Here is a 16313-nt window from a genome sequence, read left to right as displayed (position 1 = left end):
CCTGCATGTATGCCTGTGTATCATATGTGTGCTTGGTGCCTGAAGAGGTCATGAGAGGGGGTGTAGTCCCCTGAACCTGGAGTTAACAGTGGGTGTGAGCTACTATGTGGGTGCTGAGAACTGAACCCAAGTCCTCTATAAGAGGAACAAGTGCTGTTAGCAGCTGAGCCATCTCTCCAGCCCAGCTTCATACTCTAACAGAACTGCCTGTGTCTGTGTTTGCAATTTCTGATGACACCAGGTCAGCAGTGGTCCTGGGATATAAAGGACCACTTAGGTCACTAGTTACCATTACCATATCGTATTAAGGATAAGAAGCTACGTACATGAATTAGCATTAAAACTCAGGTCTTCTGACTGAAAAGTTTTTCTTCTTTTCCCATTATTTTGTTTCAGATTAGATCAGCTGAAAAGAAAGCTTTGCTTCTTAACAATGAATAAAATTTATTTCAGGTTCTTATGCAATAGTGATTGGTTTTTGTAAAGAGCTTTTTATGTATCCCCTCCCCTCATATTTCAGAAAGTGGAAGCACAAGAACGAGAAGATATTCTGGCAGGAATGTCTGGAAAAGCAATAAAAGGTAAAGTTGGCAAACCTAAGGTAAAGAAACTTCAGCTGGAGGAGACAATGCCATCACCTTATGGGAGAAGAATTGTTCCTGAAATTACTGCTATGAAGGCAGACGCCAGCAGGAAACTGCTGAAGAAGAAGAAGGTATCACACATCCCTTTTTCAGCTCATTGGTAGACTCTACTTAAGTTTAACCGTGCTTCATGATTTGTGATGTGATAGGAAATATTCTTGGAGAGCAGTTGGGCTGTGGAAGAACACTCTGTTGGTCAAAGGTCGCACATATGTTTAGAGCCACTTGTTTAATTCAGTTTTGTTCCCACCCTCTTATCCCCTCTGTTTGGCCGCAAACTCATGGGCTTCATTGATCTTCTCCCTCAGTCTCCTGAGTATATTGGGACTACAGGGGCCTGGCCTAAATTCAGTGTTCAGAATGTGAGAGAAAAACTCTACTGAATGTCTTTCTAAATTGTCTTAACAAAAACCACACAAAAACTATCAACTTTATAAATAACAATTCTATATCATGACTAATTAAGGGAGTGTTAAGCAGAAAATAAGGTCTATTTGGTTTTTAAAGTAACTTATCACTTTCTATAGTCTGAATGTTTTTTGTTAAACACTGTTAAGCACATCTTGCATTGGCATTGACAGTTACTAGCAAGAACTTAAATAAATAATTATGAAGTTTATCCACCCTTGAGTAGGATCGGCCAGGATTAGCCAATTGTAAAGACTAGAATGAATGTTCAGAGCCAAGAAAGCAGGATGTATGATGATCTTATAGAGGCTAATGGTCTAGACCAGTTTGTTTTACAGCCCAAGGAATGTGGATGCAGATATATCCAATACAAAACTGAGAATACAGGCTCTTTGTGACTAGGGAAATGAGTCTAAGTTGGAGTTATAGGCCAGAGAATTTTTAAAATTTTTATTTTTCTGTGCAGAGCTAATATTTGAAGCAATTTGAAGCATAGGAGCATTTTGACACTAGAGCAGACTGTCTGATGACTGAGGTGTACATGACCTTCCTCTAGCCTGTGTCTTTACCATATTTGGCTTTCCCGTTAGCTCAGTAGCCTCTGTCCTTTTCTATTGTTATTTGTTAGGTTAGTTTATTATCATTCTTGTTTTCTACTTGATGTAATGTCAATAACCTCATCCCTGTCTGCCCTGAGCTTTGCCCACTTAACTCTTAAATCTGTCTCAGCTATAATGTCCAGGCTCCTGTGTTCATGTAGTCACCAGATGCCCAAAGCCCTCAAACCTCGCATGGCTGAAACTAGCTCATTTCCCTGGTTTGAGGCCCTGTTTTCTTTCTCATCTTGTTGCTTTCACCACGTTTCTACCTATCTGGCAAACTTAGTGATTCTTCCAGAAGTCAGTCAGAAAGACTCCTGGGATGTTCTCTGTCCTCCTTAAGCAGAATTGTTCACGTTCCCTTGAGCCACTGCTATCATTCACTCAGTTTCAACTTGTGTTGCATTAACCAGGGTACCTTCCTACCAATTCCCCTGTCCTTACCAATAACTTTGGGTTAGAGTCAGCCTTATTGTACCTCACAAAATATGTCTGTTGCTCATTTTCTTTCAGTAATTTGAAAATGTTTTTCTAGTCTGTAGGAACCTCAGATATAGGCACTGATTCTGTGGGTAACTTAGAGTATTTAGCTACTGGTTTCATAGTTCCTTTGACAACCAAGAGCCTGTCTTATTCTTTATGATTTTTTTCTAAGTGGCTATCATCTCACTGAGTATATCAGAACGTTAGGGTTATAAGCAGTGTCATTTGAAACAGGTGAATGAAATAAAACATGTTTCAAGTGGAGCACATTTAAAAAACTTACTTGGTATGAAGAAACTGTTGAATGAAACTGTATCTCTAAAATATGCATTGCTGATTTACTTTTATTCATGATTGGATTTGGCTTGTTTTTTAACACATAGGGTGATCCTGATACCACAGTAGTGAAAGTAGAATTTGATGAAGAATTTAGTGGAACACCAGTAGAAGGTACAGGAGAAGAGACATTGACCCCATCAGCTCCTGTAAATAAAGGTCCCAAACCCAAAAGGGAGAAAAAGGAGCCTGGTAAGGCATTGGAATGCTTTTGTGCATGTTTTGTGTAAGAAAGAAAAGGACTAGAGGGTATTTCTACAATTTACTGATTTTGATTGATTGATTGATTGATTGATTTTTAGTAGTTCAAGTAATACCTTTAGTTTTCATATATATATTTCTATTTTATAATGAACCTTTCATAGAAAAGCTTTGCTAGAACTTTGAATAGGTATTAATATGTATATTACCATTGTCTTGCTTTTAGGTACCAGAGTTAGAAAAACACCTACGTCATCTGGTAAACCGAACGCAAAGAAAGTGAAGAAACGGAACCCTTGGTCAGATGATGAGTCCAAGTCAGAGAGTGACTTGGAAGAGACAGAACCTGTGGTTATTCCAAGAGATTCTTTGCTTAGGAGAGCAGCTGGTATTGTGATACAATTTCTATTTATTTTATTGTATATTATCATTGACCTATAAATTGGGTTCATCAATAGTATTATCAGTGTTACTAAAGTATTAAATCACTCTAAAGAAAGACAAAATGAATTATGTTTTTAAAGATCTATTTTATTATGTATATAAATGTTTTACTTACTTGTGTGTCTGTGCAATGCATGTGTGTCTGGTGCCTACTGAGATCAAGAGTACTGGATCCCCTGGAACTGGAGTTATGGTGTGAGCTGCCATGTGGGTGCTAGGAGCCAAATCTGAGTCTTCAAGAACAGCCAGTGTTCTTAACCACTAAGAAATCTCTCCAGCCCCAAAGCATGTTCTCTTAATGCATTTTATTATTAAAGCTTAGATAATGTTCCCTCTATAGCTGTGGGGTATTTGTTAAAAAGTAAACAAACCCCAAACCCCAAACCCAAAAATTGTAATATTGGCAGCTGTGGTGGCTCTGTTGGAAGTACTCTGTGTTTATATTCTACCACTTATATCTGAATTTTCTGATTCTTTGTACTCAGTCCTTTTAAATATAATGCTAAGGTTGGACTACAGCAGCTTGTCTTCTTGGTGTATTGCTGTTAAGCATATGATTTAATCCTCCCTGAATATTCATTAATTTGAAGTACTCAGATAATTAAAATCTAATTAGTTTGTTTTATGAATTTCCTAACATTTTCTTATGCTTTAATTCATTAAAATGAGCGTTACAACTTTATGGTTGTTTAACTCTGGCAAATAACATTTTTGATTGCATGCCAGGCATTAAATTCTTTGATTCTCTCATTAAGTGGGTAAGTTACTTTTCTTAGTGGGTATAGGTATAAATGATACAGGTGAATAATTGACATAGTTGGATAAAGTTACATGAAAATTAATGCTTCAAAAATTGTTTAGGTTTTTCCATACATGAAAAGTGAAATATGAAATTATTGAGTGTTCAAATAGTTTAAAAATTCTCCTCTATACTGCATGCTAGAAATTAAAATAAAACTTACTTGCATTATGCCAGTATGCCCTTCTCTATAGTTGTTTTCTATCTTATCCATGTGAAAATTTACCTTTTTTTTAGGCTAGCCTCAAAATTGCTATGTAACTGAGTATGATCTTGATATTCTTATTCTCCCAACTCTTCCTACCCAGTGTTAGGATTACAGGCATGTACCAGCATGCCTGGTGTATATATTACTGGGACTTGAATCCAGAGCTTTTTGTATACTTTGCAGTACTTGCTAACTGAGCTGGTCCTTATGATTCTTATTTTACAGTACAACTAGCCCTAAAGGGAAAAAACATTTTTACTTAGGCAAGCTAAAAGGAAGTTTAGCATTTTTAAAAGAATGTAAATTTTGTCATTTGTAGTTAAAGAAATGGGAAATCTTGTATTGATAATCCTTTGTACAGGGGAAATGTGACACAGTACATACCAATCTCTTTTTTTGGGGTTTTGAATAATATGAGCAACATCTTAAACAAGTAGTCCCATCAGTTTATGTTATTCTAACTAATACAGAGTATTGTCCCAGCCTCCTGGAAAGTGTAAGATAGATATCATACTTTTTGTTCTCTAAGTGTTCATCTTTTTCTTGCATACTTTAAAAGATACCTTCACATCAATGCACATAAAATAAAGTTAAATAAATTACTAAAAGTATTTTTTTTAAGTAGTAAATCTAGGGTTTTGAGTTTTTCACATTCTTTTGTTGCTCTTGAGTGAATCCCTCTCTGTTTCACCCAGGGTGGCACCACAGCTCCTGGGCACTAATTATCTGGAACTATGAATACATGTCACTGTGTCCTGTTAACATTCATTTCTGTTTTCCTCCTAGCTGAAAGACCTAAGTACACCTTTGATTTCTCAGAAGAGGAGGAGGAGGATGCTGATGATGACGATGACAATAATGATTTAGAAGAACTGAAAGTTAAAGCATCTCCCATAGCAAATGATGGGGAAGATGAATTTGTTCCTTCAGATGGCTTAGATAAAGACGAATATGCATTTTCTCCAGGCAAATCAAAAGCTACTCCAGAGTAAGTAATGCAGCAATGATATCCAGTAAGCTCTTCCCATGAGTGCCAAGAAATGATCAATTCTAGCTAAAGGTTTCTTTATGAGACAATTAGTTCATTAATACTGCAGCTCTTCCCTAGCTGTTACTTGTAAGATTGGCAAGCTTTTTCATGAAGGGCTTTAGAATAAATATTTTCTATGTCCCTGTCATATGGCTTTGTAACAGCTGTTCATTGCTGCCCTTGTCGTAAGAAAGTAGCCTCAAACAACATGTAAGTAAATGAGTATAGTTTGTACCAGTAAAATGTTGTTTACAAAAATCTCATCCTCAGCTGGGCGGTGGTGGCGCACGCCTTTAATCCCAGCCTTTAATCCCAGCACTCGGGAGGCAGAGGCAGGCGGATCTCTGTGAGTTCGAGGCCAGCCTGGTCTCCAAAGCGAGTTCCAGGAAAGGCGCAAAGCTACACAGAGAAACCCTGTCTCGAAAAACCAAAAAAAAAAAAAAAAAAAAAAATCTCATCCTCATGGAGTGTATTTGGACAGCTCCTGGTTTGGGAAATGTTTCTAGTTCTTTAGAATTAGGAAACTTGTTTTTCCAGTAGATTTGTCCTTGATTACTTTTATTGCTTTTGATGAATGTCAGCATTAATATGGAGAATGTGAGATTTGTGAACTAATTAGTTTTATTTTTTAAAGACGTTGTAACTCAATATAATCAGCACTTGACCAGTCTTTAAAGTAACTGCCCACCTGTGGTCTGCTGTCAGGAATGGTATGACCACCTTCTATGATAGTGAGTCTACCTTTCTCTTTGGACCTTTGCTAATAATGTCAATAACTTTAAACCATTGTCCAGTTTCCATTCTTATTTCATATTAAATCAGTATTTTTATCTTATATTTGTATTCATATATTTACTTACATAAATTTGTGAGGAAAGGGGCAGGGTGCAGGTGTTGCCCTGTCTTTAATAGAGAAAGGAAAAAAAAACCATAAAGTTTTGTTGATTATAATCATGCAGTGTATATTATGTAGGGTATTTTGATTACATCCTCTTTGTGATATTTTCTTTCTAATAGAAAATCTTCATATGACAAAAAAAGTCAGGATTTTGGGAATCTCTTTTCATTTCCTTCATACTCTCAGAAGTCAGAAGATGGTATGTTCTTTTAGTCTTTTCATTAGTTAATTATTATATGATTGTTGTACTTGGTAGAAAGAACCAAGAAAAACCATTAGGCCAGGATTTAATTGCAGAGTTTTTCATGAGTGGAAGACTTTACTTTTTGCCCAATGTGATAAGACTTACTGACTGGTTAGAATAGGCATTATGGAAGCATGTAGGCAGATTGCTAAGCAGATGCTAGCCTGCTGGATATAGTGTCTACATATAAGATTTAATAATGAGGAAAATATAAAAAAAAATTTAGAAGATTAAAATTTGATTTTTATGGTGATGTGAATCTATTTACATCTGTAAAGGTACTGGATAGGTGCAGATTTGTCATACCAAATTCTTATAGCTGAGAGAACAAAATTTTCGTAGGAGAAAATATAACAAGGGTATGTCTTTTTAGTGCATTTTTTTGTGTGAGTGTGTAGAATTTTTAAGGTCACTTAATTGATTGGCTATCTTTATGTCATTGACATATTATGTGTACGGTGTGTGTGAGGGTGTGCACATGTGTGCATGTGGAGGCCCAAGGTTGATGACATCTGTCGTCTTTGATGTTCTCCACTTTATATATTGAAGCAAGTCTCTTCTTAAGCTTGAAATTGGCCATTTCAGTTTGCATGGCTGCTTAGTTTTTGGTGTAGGAGGAATTTCCTTTCTCTGCCTGTTGTGGTCTAGGATCTCAGGCAGGACAATATGCTCCCTTTGCTTTCTGTGGGCATTAATGGCTGAGCCATCTCCCAAGCCCTTGTTCTGGATTTTTAAATATATTCCTACAGACACACCTAGATTTGGTATATTTTCTTTAAGTATAAACATTCATTGTTGACACAGCTTGTCAAAATAGTCATGTAAAAGTATCAAGTCCCGCCGGGCGGTGGTGGCGCACGCCTTTAATCCCAGCACTCGGGAGGCAGAGCCAGGCGGATCTCTGTGAGTTCGAGGCCAGCCTGGGCTACCAAGTGAGTTCCAGGAAAAAGGCACAAAGCTACACAGAAACCCTGTCTCGAAAAACCAAAAAAAAAAAAAAAAAAAAAAGTATCAAGTCCCAGAGGCCATTTAAAATATTCTTGCTATGGTTTGAGGGAGGGAAGAGTTGATTGCTAAATTAAACTAATTTGTGAACAAAAATAAGCTGAAGCTGGGCATGGTGGCACATGCCTATAATCCTAGCACTTGGGAGATTGAGGCAGGAGGATTGTAAGTTTGAAGCCAATATGGGCTACATTGCAAGACCCTGTCTCCTCCCTCATAAAAGTAAAATGAAGGTAAGTTTAACTTTAAAATTAGTCTTCAATGATTTGTTGATTAAAAACATTAGTGCTTACTGCTCTTTTAGATTTGGGCATTAGCACTAGTTTTCTAGAGGGATTAACTGTTTGTGTAGATACTAAAATGATCACAGTGGCGCCTCTTCATCTGAAAACAAATCACTAGTATATACTTTTGAACAGTTATTTTTTAAATATTTAACTTTTGATATTATTAATTTTCATTGCCATGTGCATTTGTATATTGTTTCACAACAGAGTTAACATTTTTGAGGTATAACATTGGTATATTTTCTATTTTCAGCTGTTTGTATATTGTGGATTATATGATCAAAATAGAAACAAGATCAATTTATTAGCTAAAGAGAAGTCATCAAAGAATCAGTTTACTCAGAGGTCCTTATAGAGTCTCTTTACTAAAAAAAAGCTTTGAAATTTTTAGATTCAGCTAAATTTGACAGTAATGAAGAAGATACTGCTTCTGTTTTTGCACCATCATTTGGTCTGAAGCAAACAGATAAAGTTCCAAGTAAAACAGTCGCTGCTAAAAAGGGTACGTACTTTATACCTGCTTGTGTTATTACATAAGCTGTGTAGAGGTGACTGATGTAAAAGGGAATTCAATATAATTTGAAATGATTTGCATGAGTACTTCACTATGAAATTTACTATTACAATATTAAGAGAATCCTCTTTGTTTTCTAATAATATGAAGGGATTGCTAAAATATATTTTACAAATATAGTCCCCTCCATCCACTTTCAAGTGTTTAAGTCCATATTCTGTATATGAAGTAAAACATGTTAAGATTGCAGTTTAGCCAGGCAGTCAGTGGTGGTACATTCTTTTAATCCCAGCATTTGGGAGGCAGAGGCATACCAGTCAAAGAAAGGGAGGTGGGGTGTGGGGATGATTTCATAAAGCTTTTGTCATTATAAAATAATCCCATGATATTTAAATTGATACTTTGGGAACTCTGTAGGCCCTACCCCTTACTATAGAGCTCTTGGCAGTTGATAACCTCATGGGAGGGGATCTTTCTTTTAGGGTATTCCTACTGGTAGGATGGGCACTAATTGGATTTCATGGGTTACAAGAAAATGAAATTGGAAGAAGGACATGCTGAGATGAATATGATAGAAATTGGAGATGGTACATAGGATGGATATTATCATGTTTCATTGTATAAATATGTGAAATTCTCAAGAATAAATAATTATAACAAGGATAGTTTTCCTATAAAGCTCTTTGTTAGATTGGGTAGAGAATACATATTTTATCTTGATTCTATAATTTGATAGTTCTGCTTCTTTCCACTCCCTACATGGAGGATTGGTCAATACAATTTTCTGAATCAAAGTTTTTTCTCACCACCATAGCCTTAGATTGTTCATGAAATGCTGAGTTGATTCATTAATGTTGTATAATATGCAAATCATGTATCTCAGTCTCTTTGAAGTCAGTATTAGTGCTTTGCCTTTGAAAATAATACCTACTTTAAAAATACACATCTAGTTGAGATATTAAATCACATGGACTGTTCCCTAAAAGAAAATAAAATCTGTAGTATACACCATAGAAACACATGTGTGTTGAGTGTAGCATAACAATCCTGACAATCTTGAAAGTCCGTGTTTTATCTGAATTCACTAGAACTGCTATGAGACTGCTCAGAGAAGCGTGTCTAGCTAGCATTCTAGTGACTGCCCATAACAGGTTCTTCTCACTTCTTCAGGATATGTTGGCCCATGTCTACATTTCTTTATCTGATGACTTTGCAGTTGTGCTGGACTATTAACTCCGCCCCCAGCTACCCTCCATCAGTGATTGAGGAAAGCTGATGTAGAAATAGCTCAGTGTCCTTGCCTCTCTCATATTCCGAGTCTGGGGTTGTTGTATTGGCTCTCTAAGTTCCCCACGAAGATAAATTAAGCTCCAATAGTAATGACTGGCTTGATATGACTATGACTAGCTGCTCTTCATTGTCTCAATTCTATACTCTCTTTCATCACCTACTGGGTAAATATTTACACTTGACCCCATACCCTGGGGTCAGTCAGGTTCCGCTTCTGGAGAACTCAAACTGCGACAGACTCTGATTTTCTTTCAAAACATCATTTTTGGGGCTGGAGAGATGGCTCAGGGGGTTAAGAACACTTGCTGTTCTTGCAGAGGACCTGAGTTCAGTTCCCAGCGTGCTTATCAGGGGACCCACAACCACTTGTAATTCTAGTTCTTTGGATCTGGTGCCCTCTTCTGGTCATGTGGACACTGCATGCATATGGAGCACATAAAGAAAAACAGATGTGTCAATGTTTTTAAGCAATCAAAAATTTTTAAAATGTTTTAAAACATCTTTTTCTTTTAGCCTTTATGTGAGAATCTTATAAAATACTGTAGGACTTGTATCCCTTCTTGAAATCTGTCACCCTGTTTCCTTCATTAAGCTAATGAGTTAGTTTAACATTAACTAAAAGACCAGACTATCTCCCACCTAACCCATTTAGCTGTTTCTCTACTAGCTGGATGGGCCTTGTGTTAGCTGAACTAGGAAACTGCCTTCAAAGACCTTGGCAAGATCTTCTTTCTCTACCTCTTTCCTAAAAGACAATTTACAGATAGTATCTCAAGAGAAGGACATTTAGAATTATTTATGTTAACCCCGAGTCACATGGATTTCTATTCACATTACATTCTGTAGTTCCAATATTTTGCAACAAAAGGCATCCTATAATATTTAGATGTCTGGCCTAATTTGGTGGAGGGTTGGAAAGTGCCATATAACTTCCGGAAGCTTGAAAACACTAGCTGTGGTCCCTATTGCCTTGTTGTAATGAATGTGTATTCGTACTAGGAGCCGCCTTTGGGTTCCTGAGGTAGAGTTAGTTATGAGGATACAAAGAGAGTAAAAGCCATAGCCTTTGGCCACCCCTACCATATACAGTTCCTCCTCCTATTAGCCAGTGAGGGGCATTATGTTGAGTATCTCAGCTTGAGACTCAGTTCTGTTTTCCCATCAAGTCAGCAACACTTTTCAGTTTTTAATAGAACAGTCTGCAGTTCATTTCAGTCTATCCAATATATTTGTTTTCCACACTCATTTTTATTACACAAGTTAAAAGTGATTACATGGAACTGAAGATGAAAAGAAAACAGAAGTTTGTTTTTAAAACATAATATGGCAAAGTGAGGGCTTGCATCTACTGATCTAGAATTTTCATGTTTCTTTCCACATAAAAATGCCAAGTCTGGATTTCAACTATTGGAGGAAAATGAGTTGCTTTGTATTTGTTCTATTTGAAGACCCCCATAAAAATGTTTTCCCCCACTAAATCATTTTTATAAACTAGAATTTAGTGTGTGGTTATAATTAGTGTGTCAAAGATACTTTTTTGGTCATGAATATATATTTAAAAGATACTGTTTAATTCCTTTTAATGCCCCTTGCTTAAAATATCTCAATTGAATTACCTAAAAATTAAATTATGCCTAATTGAATAATACTCATTTTGTCATCATGGGAGGATATTTGCCTTTATACTGGCACCAAGCAGAGAGAAACCATTTCTTTTTCTTTTCTTTTTTTCTTTTTTTAATCAGTAATTTAAAAAGAAATTCACTGTTACAGAACTCATTTCAGCTTGGTTTGTTGGTAAGTATATTACATTGACCAACTAAAAGGATGTTTGCTTAATAGGTAAACCACCTTCAGATACAGCCCCTAAGGCCAAGAGAGCACCTAAACAGAAGAAAGTCGTAGAGACTGTAAACTCTGACTCAGATTCTGAATTTGGCATTCCAAAGAAGACTCCAACACCAAAAGGTGAGGGCTGTCTTTGTGTAACTCTTAAACAGTGCTGTAAGGAAAGGGTTTAGTTTCTTCAGCTCTATTTTAGAGTTTAGTGACGGGGTACCTAGTTTATCTGAAACTGGGTCACGTGCCAGTAACTAGCACTGTGCAGCCGTGCTGCACTGGAGTGAAGGACACAGAGCAGTTTAGAACATTACTCATCAGTTAGAACACTGGCAAGACTAAGTAATATACCGAAAATAAGCTTAAAAGATGCTACAATGAACTCTCTTGAGTTTCTCCCACCTCTGTCTCTCACTTCCTTTGTTTGGTATATTTGAGGCAGGGTCTTTATGTAGGCCAGAGAAATAGAATAGGAGGAAAGCTAAGAAAACTATCATGGAGCCTGTGGAGGTCAATATATAGGTGTGTGTGGTTTGAAACCTTGGTAAGTTTATCAGCTGTGACAGGTAACTTAAGCACTCTTGTAAGAAGTTTTGTTCCTAGGTTCAAGAGTCCTATTAGCAAAATGCTAGTCTTTTTATCAGGGCTTAGTATTGAACCTTATTTCCAGGATTTTTTACTTGTTTTAAATGTATTTTTTAAAAATATATTTCCTGTATTTCTCACTTGTTTCAAGTGTATTTTTAAAATACTCTTCAGTCATGTATATTCCAGAATTAAAATGGTGCCGTCAAAGATGTCATTTATAGCAAGAGGGTAGAATTGCAGGCTCTACTATTGGGTATAGAAATAATTTTAAGGCTTGGGAATCTATCTTACGTTGCGTTGACCTTTGGGAGGAAAACTCTTTTCATGTATTTTAAGGTAAAGGCCGAGGGGCAAAGAAAAGGAAAGCATCAGGCTCAGAAAATGAAGGTGATTATAACCCTGGGAGGAAACCGGCTAAAACAGCCAGCAAGGTAAGCAAGAGCGCCTCAGCATGGCTCAGGGTCTGCACTGCATGTGCTCACTCCCTGCCGTAATGTCTGCAAGAGCACTTAAAAGTGCTCTCACACTGATGAGAGCATCATCAACTTCCCTTAGGATCTCCTGTTTTATCTATTGAACTATTGTAGTTGTGTGCTACTTGAATATTGGAATATTCTTAAAACTTGGATTAACTTGATTTCTAAAAATTGAGTTTGTTTGACTGTGCCTAATGTTCCTAATTAATCTGACCCTTTAGAAACTCTTTGTTTTTTGAGTGAATAAGTGGCCTTAGGTACATCCCCCTTGCCACTTATTTTCTCTTCCTATTAAAACTTAAAAGTATACATATGGATGGTTACAGCTTTATAAATTGTTCTTTCCCATCAATTCCCTTTTCTACCTCTTGTCTATTCTGTGACTTTTTAAATATTTTATCAACACTTGTGATAGTGTGTTCTACATACTGTGCATATATAGCCTTGTTCTGCTCACATGAATTCTGAATATGTTCTTGAAAATAGGGCAACTTGAATAATTTCTAATATGGACATTGTATATACTTGTTGAGTAAGAAATAATTTCAGAATAGTGATGTTGCATTGATGAGGCTATGTCTTGGTAAACACAAGAGCCCAAAGTAGCTAATTACTTACTATATCTAATCTGGTTTCTTTCATCCATAATTCATTTTAGGCTTAAGTTAGCATGTCGATTCTAATTTTAAAAGTATGATTATTGTCAATATGCCATAAATGTAAATATAAGGAATAATAGTTCTTAACAATAGGCTTTCCTTAACTTTGGGATTTTTAAACTTTTGTTTTTTGGGGGCGATTGTCTAGAAACCGAAGAAAACATCTTTTGATCAGGATTCAGATGTAGACATCTTCCCCTCAGACTTCACTTCTGAACCACCTGCTCTGCCACGGACTGGTCGGGCTAGGAAAGAAGTCAAATATTTTGCAGAGTCTGATGAAGAAGAAGATGTTGATTTTGCAATGTTTAATTAAGTGCCCAAAGAGCACGAACATTTTTCAAAAATATCTTGTGTTGTCTTTTGTCTTTTCTGTCTCAGAATTTTGTACATCTGGCTTATTTTAATGTGATGATGTAATTGATGGTTTTTTATTATTGTGGTAGGCCTTTTAACATTTTGTTCTTACACATACAGTTTTATGCTCTTTTTTACTCATTGAAATGTCATGTGTTGTCTGATTGGCTTGTAGAATTGTTATAGATTACCGTGCATTAGCACAGATTTTAATTGTCATGATTGCAGACTACAGACCTGCTTTTTGAAATGAAATTTAAACATTAAAAATGGAACTGTGTTCTCAGTCTCTTTACTGAAGGTGAAACATAGTAAAAGTTCCACACACCTTTAAAATAAATATATTTATTCTTTGCCAGGAGACTCCATGGAAAAAGGTAAACAGTATATGAACATAGAAAGCACTGTTAAACCATCTCAATGTACAAACAGAGCCAGTGAAGGTACATCACAGACTTTTGCTAATATATCAAAAACAAAAAATTCCACTAGTGCTTACATGAGAACTCAGAACCTGACACTTGAGTCTGTCAACCACGCTACCACAGCTGTCACTCTGCGTCCTAGTGATTGAACAAGGCCAGAGGAGGCCACTTGCCCATACCTTCAAGAGTCAAGATGGGGACATCCCAGGATCAGGCACGAGTCAGGGAGGATACTGGGCTACTAGAATCCAGATAGACTAGCCTGCTGATTATCCTGGGATATCTCTCCAATGGCTTGTGAACAGGTAAACAAACTTACTAACACTGAACAGTGTTTTTGCCTTGGAGGCTATCATGACTGTAAAAATGCATCTTTTTTCATCGGTAGTTGTGTCATTAAGGAATAAACCACTTTTAATTTAAAGTGACATTAACAATTGAACAAATGACATTAGATTAACTGAACTGGCAGTTACACTGATACAGAATTCTCTTCTGCTAGTGCAGTGAAGTGGTATACTCTATCTGGGCAACATAAAAGAAAGGATGCAGCTTGAGAGCATCGAAAAGCAAGGAGAAGCTTCCACATTACTTAAACCAGAGTGTCTTTAGTCTTATCCTGTACTGTACAAAGGTCCTGGTTCCTTACCGTGAGCCTTGTTATTCATGAAAGCAAGACGCACGGTGATGTACAGTAGTCTGCTCCATAACCTTGGTGTCTTGTTATTGAGTACGCAAGACAAAAGAAAGCACCAACATACAGGATAGAAAGAACAGAGCCATACTTCTGTATGTACAAAGTCTTCAGAAACTTAACCAGGGCTAAATCATCTCAGCTGGGTCTTTGCCATGCATCTTGACTGTTCAGAGAGGAAAATAGAAGCTCTTAACTAGTTTCTGGTGGCATGAAATGGCTGAATTTCAGAATTGGAAAAGTTTGTATTTCTAGGCAAGTTACACAGTAAGGAATATATATTGATACATATGAAAACTTCTTGGTCCTTTTTGAGTTTAACATATTTCAGTCCAAAAACTAAGCAGCAGTAAAAATGTTTTCCTTGCATTTTCACTCCGGAACTGAAGGTCCTGGAATGTCTGCAGCAGCTGGAAGTGCCTCACTGCAGCAGTGGTGACTGACTGACGCCACTATTCTCCACTGAGCTGGGTGAGACACTGGGACTGTGCTCTGCTGGGTTCCCACTTGAACTTGGGGTCAAGGGTTCATGTCCTTCAGAATTCTCCAGCATTTCCTGAATGAGAGGTGGCATTGATCCAGGAATTTCCATTTTCAAGGTAATTACACGTTCTGCACCTTTTTCGAGAGATAATAGAAAGCTTGTTAGATACGAGCTAGATACGAAGGGACCAACCTTCACCCTCAGCTGTGTGAAAGAGTTGTGAAATACAGGCATCAAGTGACCTGTGTCTTTGTTGAAAAGAACCCATTTATTAGAAGTGAGAACATAAGACTGTTTACAGTGGGAGTATCGGCCACTAGAATGTCAGTGTCAGGTGTGCTTTGAGATCCCAGTTAGATTGGTTCTCAGGCAGAGGCTGATCTGCCACTCCCTTTGAATATGGAGTATGTACTGACTGGGTACTCCAGAGGCTAGCTTTGTTAGGTTTTCACTTTGAGGAAAAGCAGTGGAAAAGTGTACTGTACAAATTTGATAGTTGCAGTGCTTCAGTCAGATTGAGTAAATATAATTTACAAAGAGAAGTTCCTGATGGAAGATCAGAAGAATATAGGTGAAGGGATGGGCAGTTTCCACAATGGAAGGGTGGGCCAGAATCACAACATGTAGTGGTTTTCTGCAATCACAGATCCCACAGCCCCTACATGCAGCTGGTTAGATGGAAATCTATAAATAACAGGAAAACTGCTTCAGAACCATGTGGCCAGGGTTTTGCTGGACTCTGCTAATATAGGACTTAGGACATTTCTATACATGGCTGTTAGTCCTCAGGTCACTGGCATAGCTATCCATGGAGAGTGATATTAACATGTACTCAAGCATTGGTCTCTTTTTGCTTCTCTTAATCCCATGCTGGGATGAACTTAGAACGTCTCACTGAAAAAAAACAAACAAACTGAGATTTCTTGTCAAACAAGTTCACTGTGCATTTAAGCACCTTCTGAAATGTAGCGTTTGTGTCTTGGCTTGCCAAGATCCTCATGTGGAGTCTGCTAATGGGGAGGACATGACAGGTAATAGCAGAGTTGGCACAAGGAACAGTTGCTGAGTCATCTACATAGAAAAGCCCTCTGCGCTCAGCTCTGAGATGGCTCTAGGCATTCCTATAATTGCCTGAGTTGCCACATAGAGTGAGAATCATGAGGTGAGAATATTTATATCTCTCAGCCAGGCAAGAATTCCTTTACTCAGAATTGCAGGAGTTAACTTGCCTACACCAGAGCTGTGGCTGCAGTGACCCCAAGTCTTACTCATGTTTTTCTAGAGGTTAGGATGCAAAGGAAAAAAACCAAAAAAACAAAACAAGCTAAGTGTATAGAAACCTGAGATATCTGGAAGCTGGGATGAAATGTATAGACTGTAAAAAATTAAATACGCACTCTG

General features: G+C 37.2%; 2 protein-coding genes across 5 annotated transcripts in view; one reads left to right on the top strand and one right to left on the bottom strand.

Annotated features, from left to right (window-relative positions):
* Top2b (DNA topoisomerase II beta) overlaps nt 1–13589 on the top strand; it is a 63756-nt gene extending 50167 nt beyond the window's left edge. The window contains exons 28-36 of the mRNA XM_059274179.1: nt 521–715; nt 2518–2662; nt 2898–3059; nt 4909–5110; nt 6170–6249; nt 7978–8088; nt 11233–11358; nt 12154–12248; nt 13101–13589. Of these exons, the coding sequence (XP_059130162.1) occupies nt 521–715; nt 2518–2662; nt 2898–3059; nt 4909–5110; nt 6170–6249; nt 7978–8088; nt 11233–11358; nt 12154–12248; nt 13101–13268 (1284 nt within the window). The 3' untranslated portion in view covers nt 13269–13589. The remainder of the gene's footprint in view (nt 1–520; nt 716–2517; nt 2663–2897; nt 3060–4908; nt 5111–6169; nt 6250–7977; nt 8089–11232; nt 11359–12153; nt 12249–13100) is intronic.
* Nucleotides 13590–13638: 49 nt separating this feature from the next.
* The window catches only part of Rarb (retinoic acid receptor beta), a 147352-nt gene continuing 144677 nt past the window's right edge, over nt 13639–16313 (bottom strand). For all 4 annotated transcript variants that reach the window (XM_059274180.1, XM_059274182.1, XM_059274181.1 and 1 more), the window contains one exon: nt 13639–15046. In XM_059274180.1, the coding sequence (XP_059130163.1) occupies nt 14850–15046 (197 nt within the window). In that variant the 3' untranslated portion in view covers nt 13639–14849. The remainder of the gene's footprint in view (nt 15047–16313) is intronic.

This window comes from Peromyscus eremicus, chromosome 9 (assembly GCF_949786415.1).
Source record: "Peromyscus eremicus chromosome 9, PerEre_H2_v1, whole genome shotgun sequence".
NCBI classification, from domain to species: domain Eukaryota; kingdom Metazoa; phylum Chordata; class Mammalia; order Rodentia; family Cricetidae; genus Peromyscus; species Peromyscus eremicus.
Note: the sequence above shows the minus strand (reverse complement) of the source record. Positions and strands in the feature narration are given on the sequence as shown.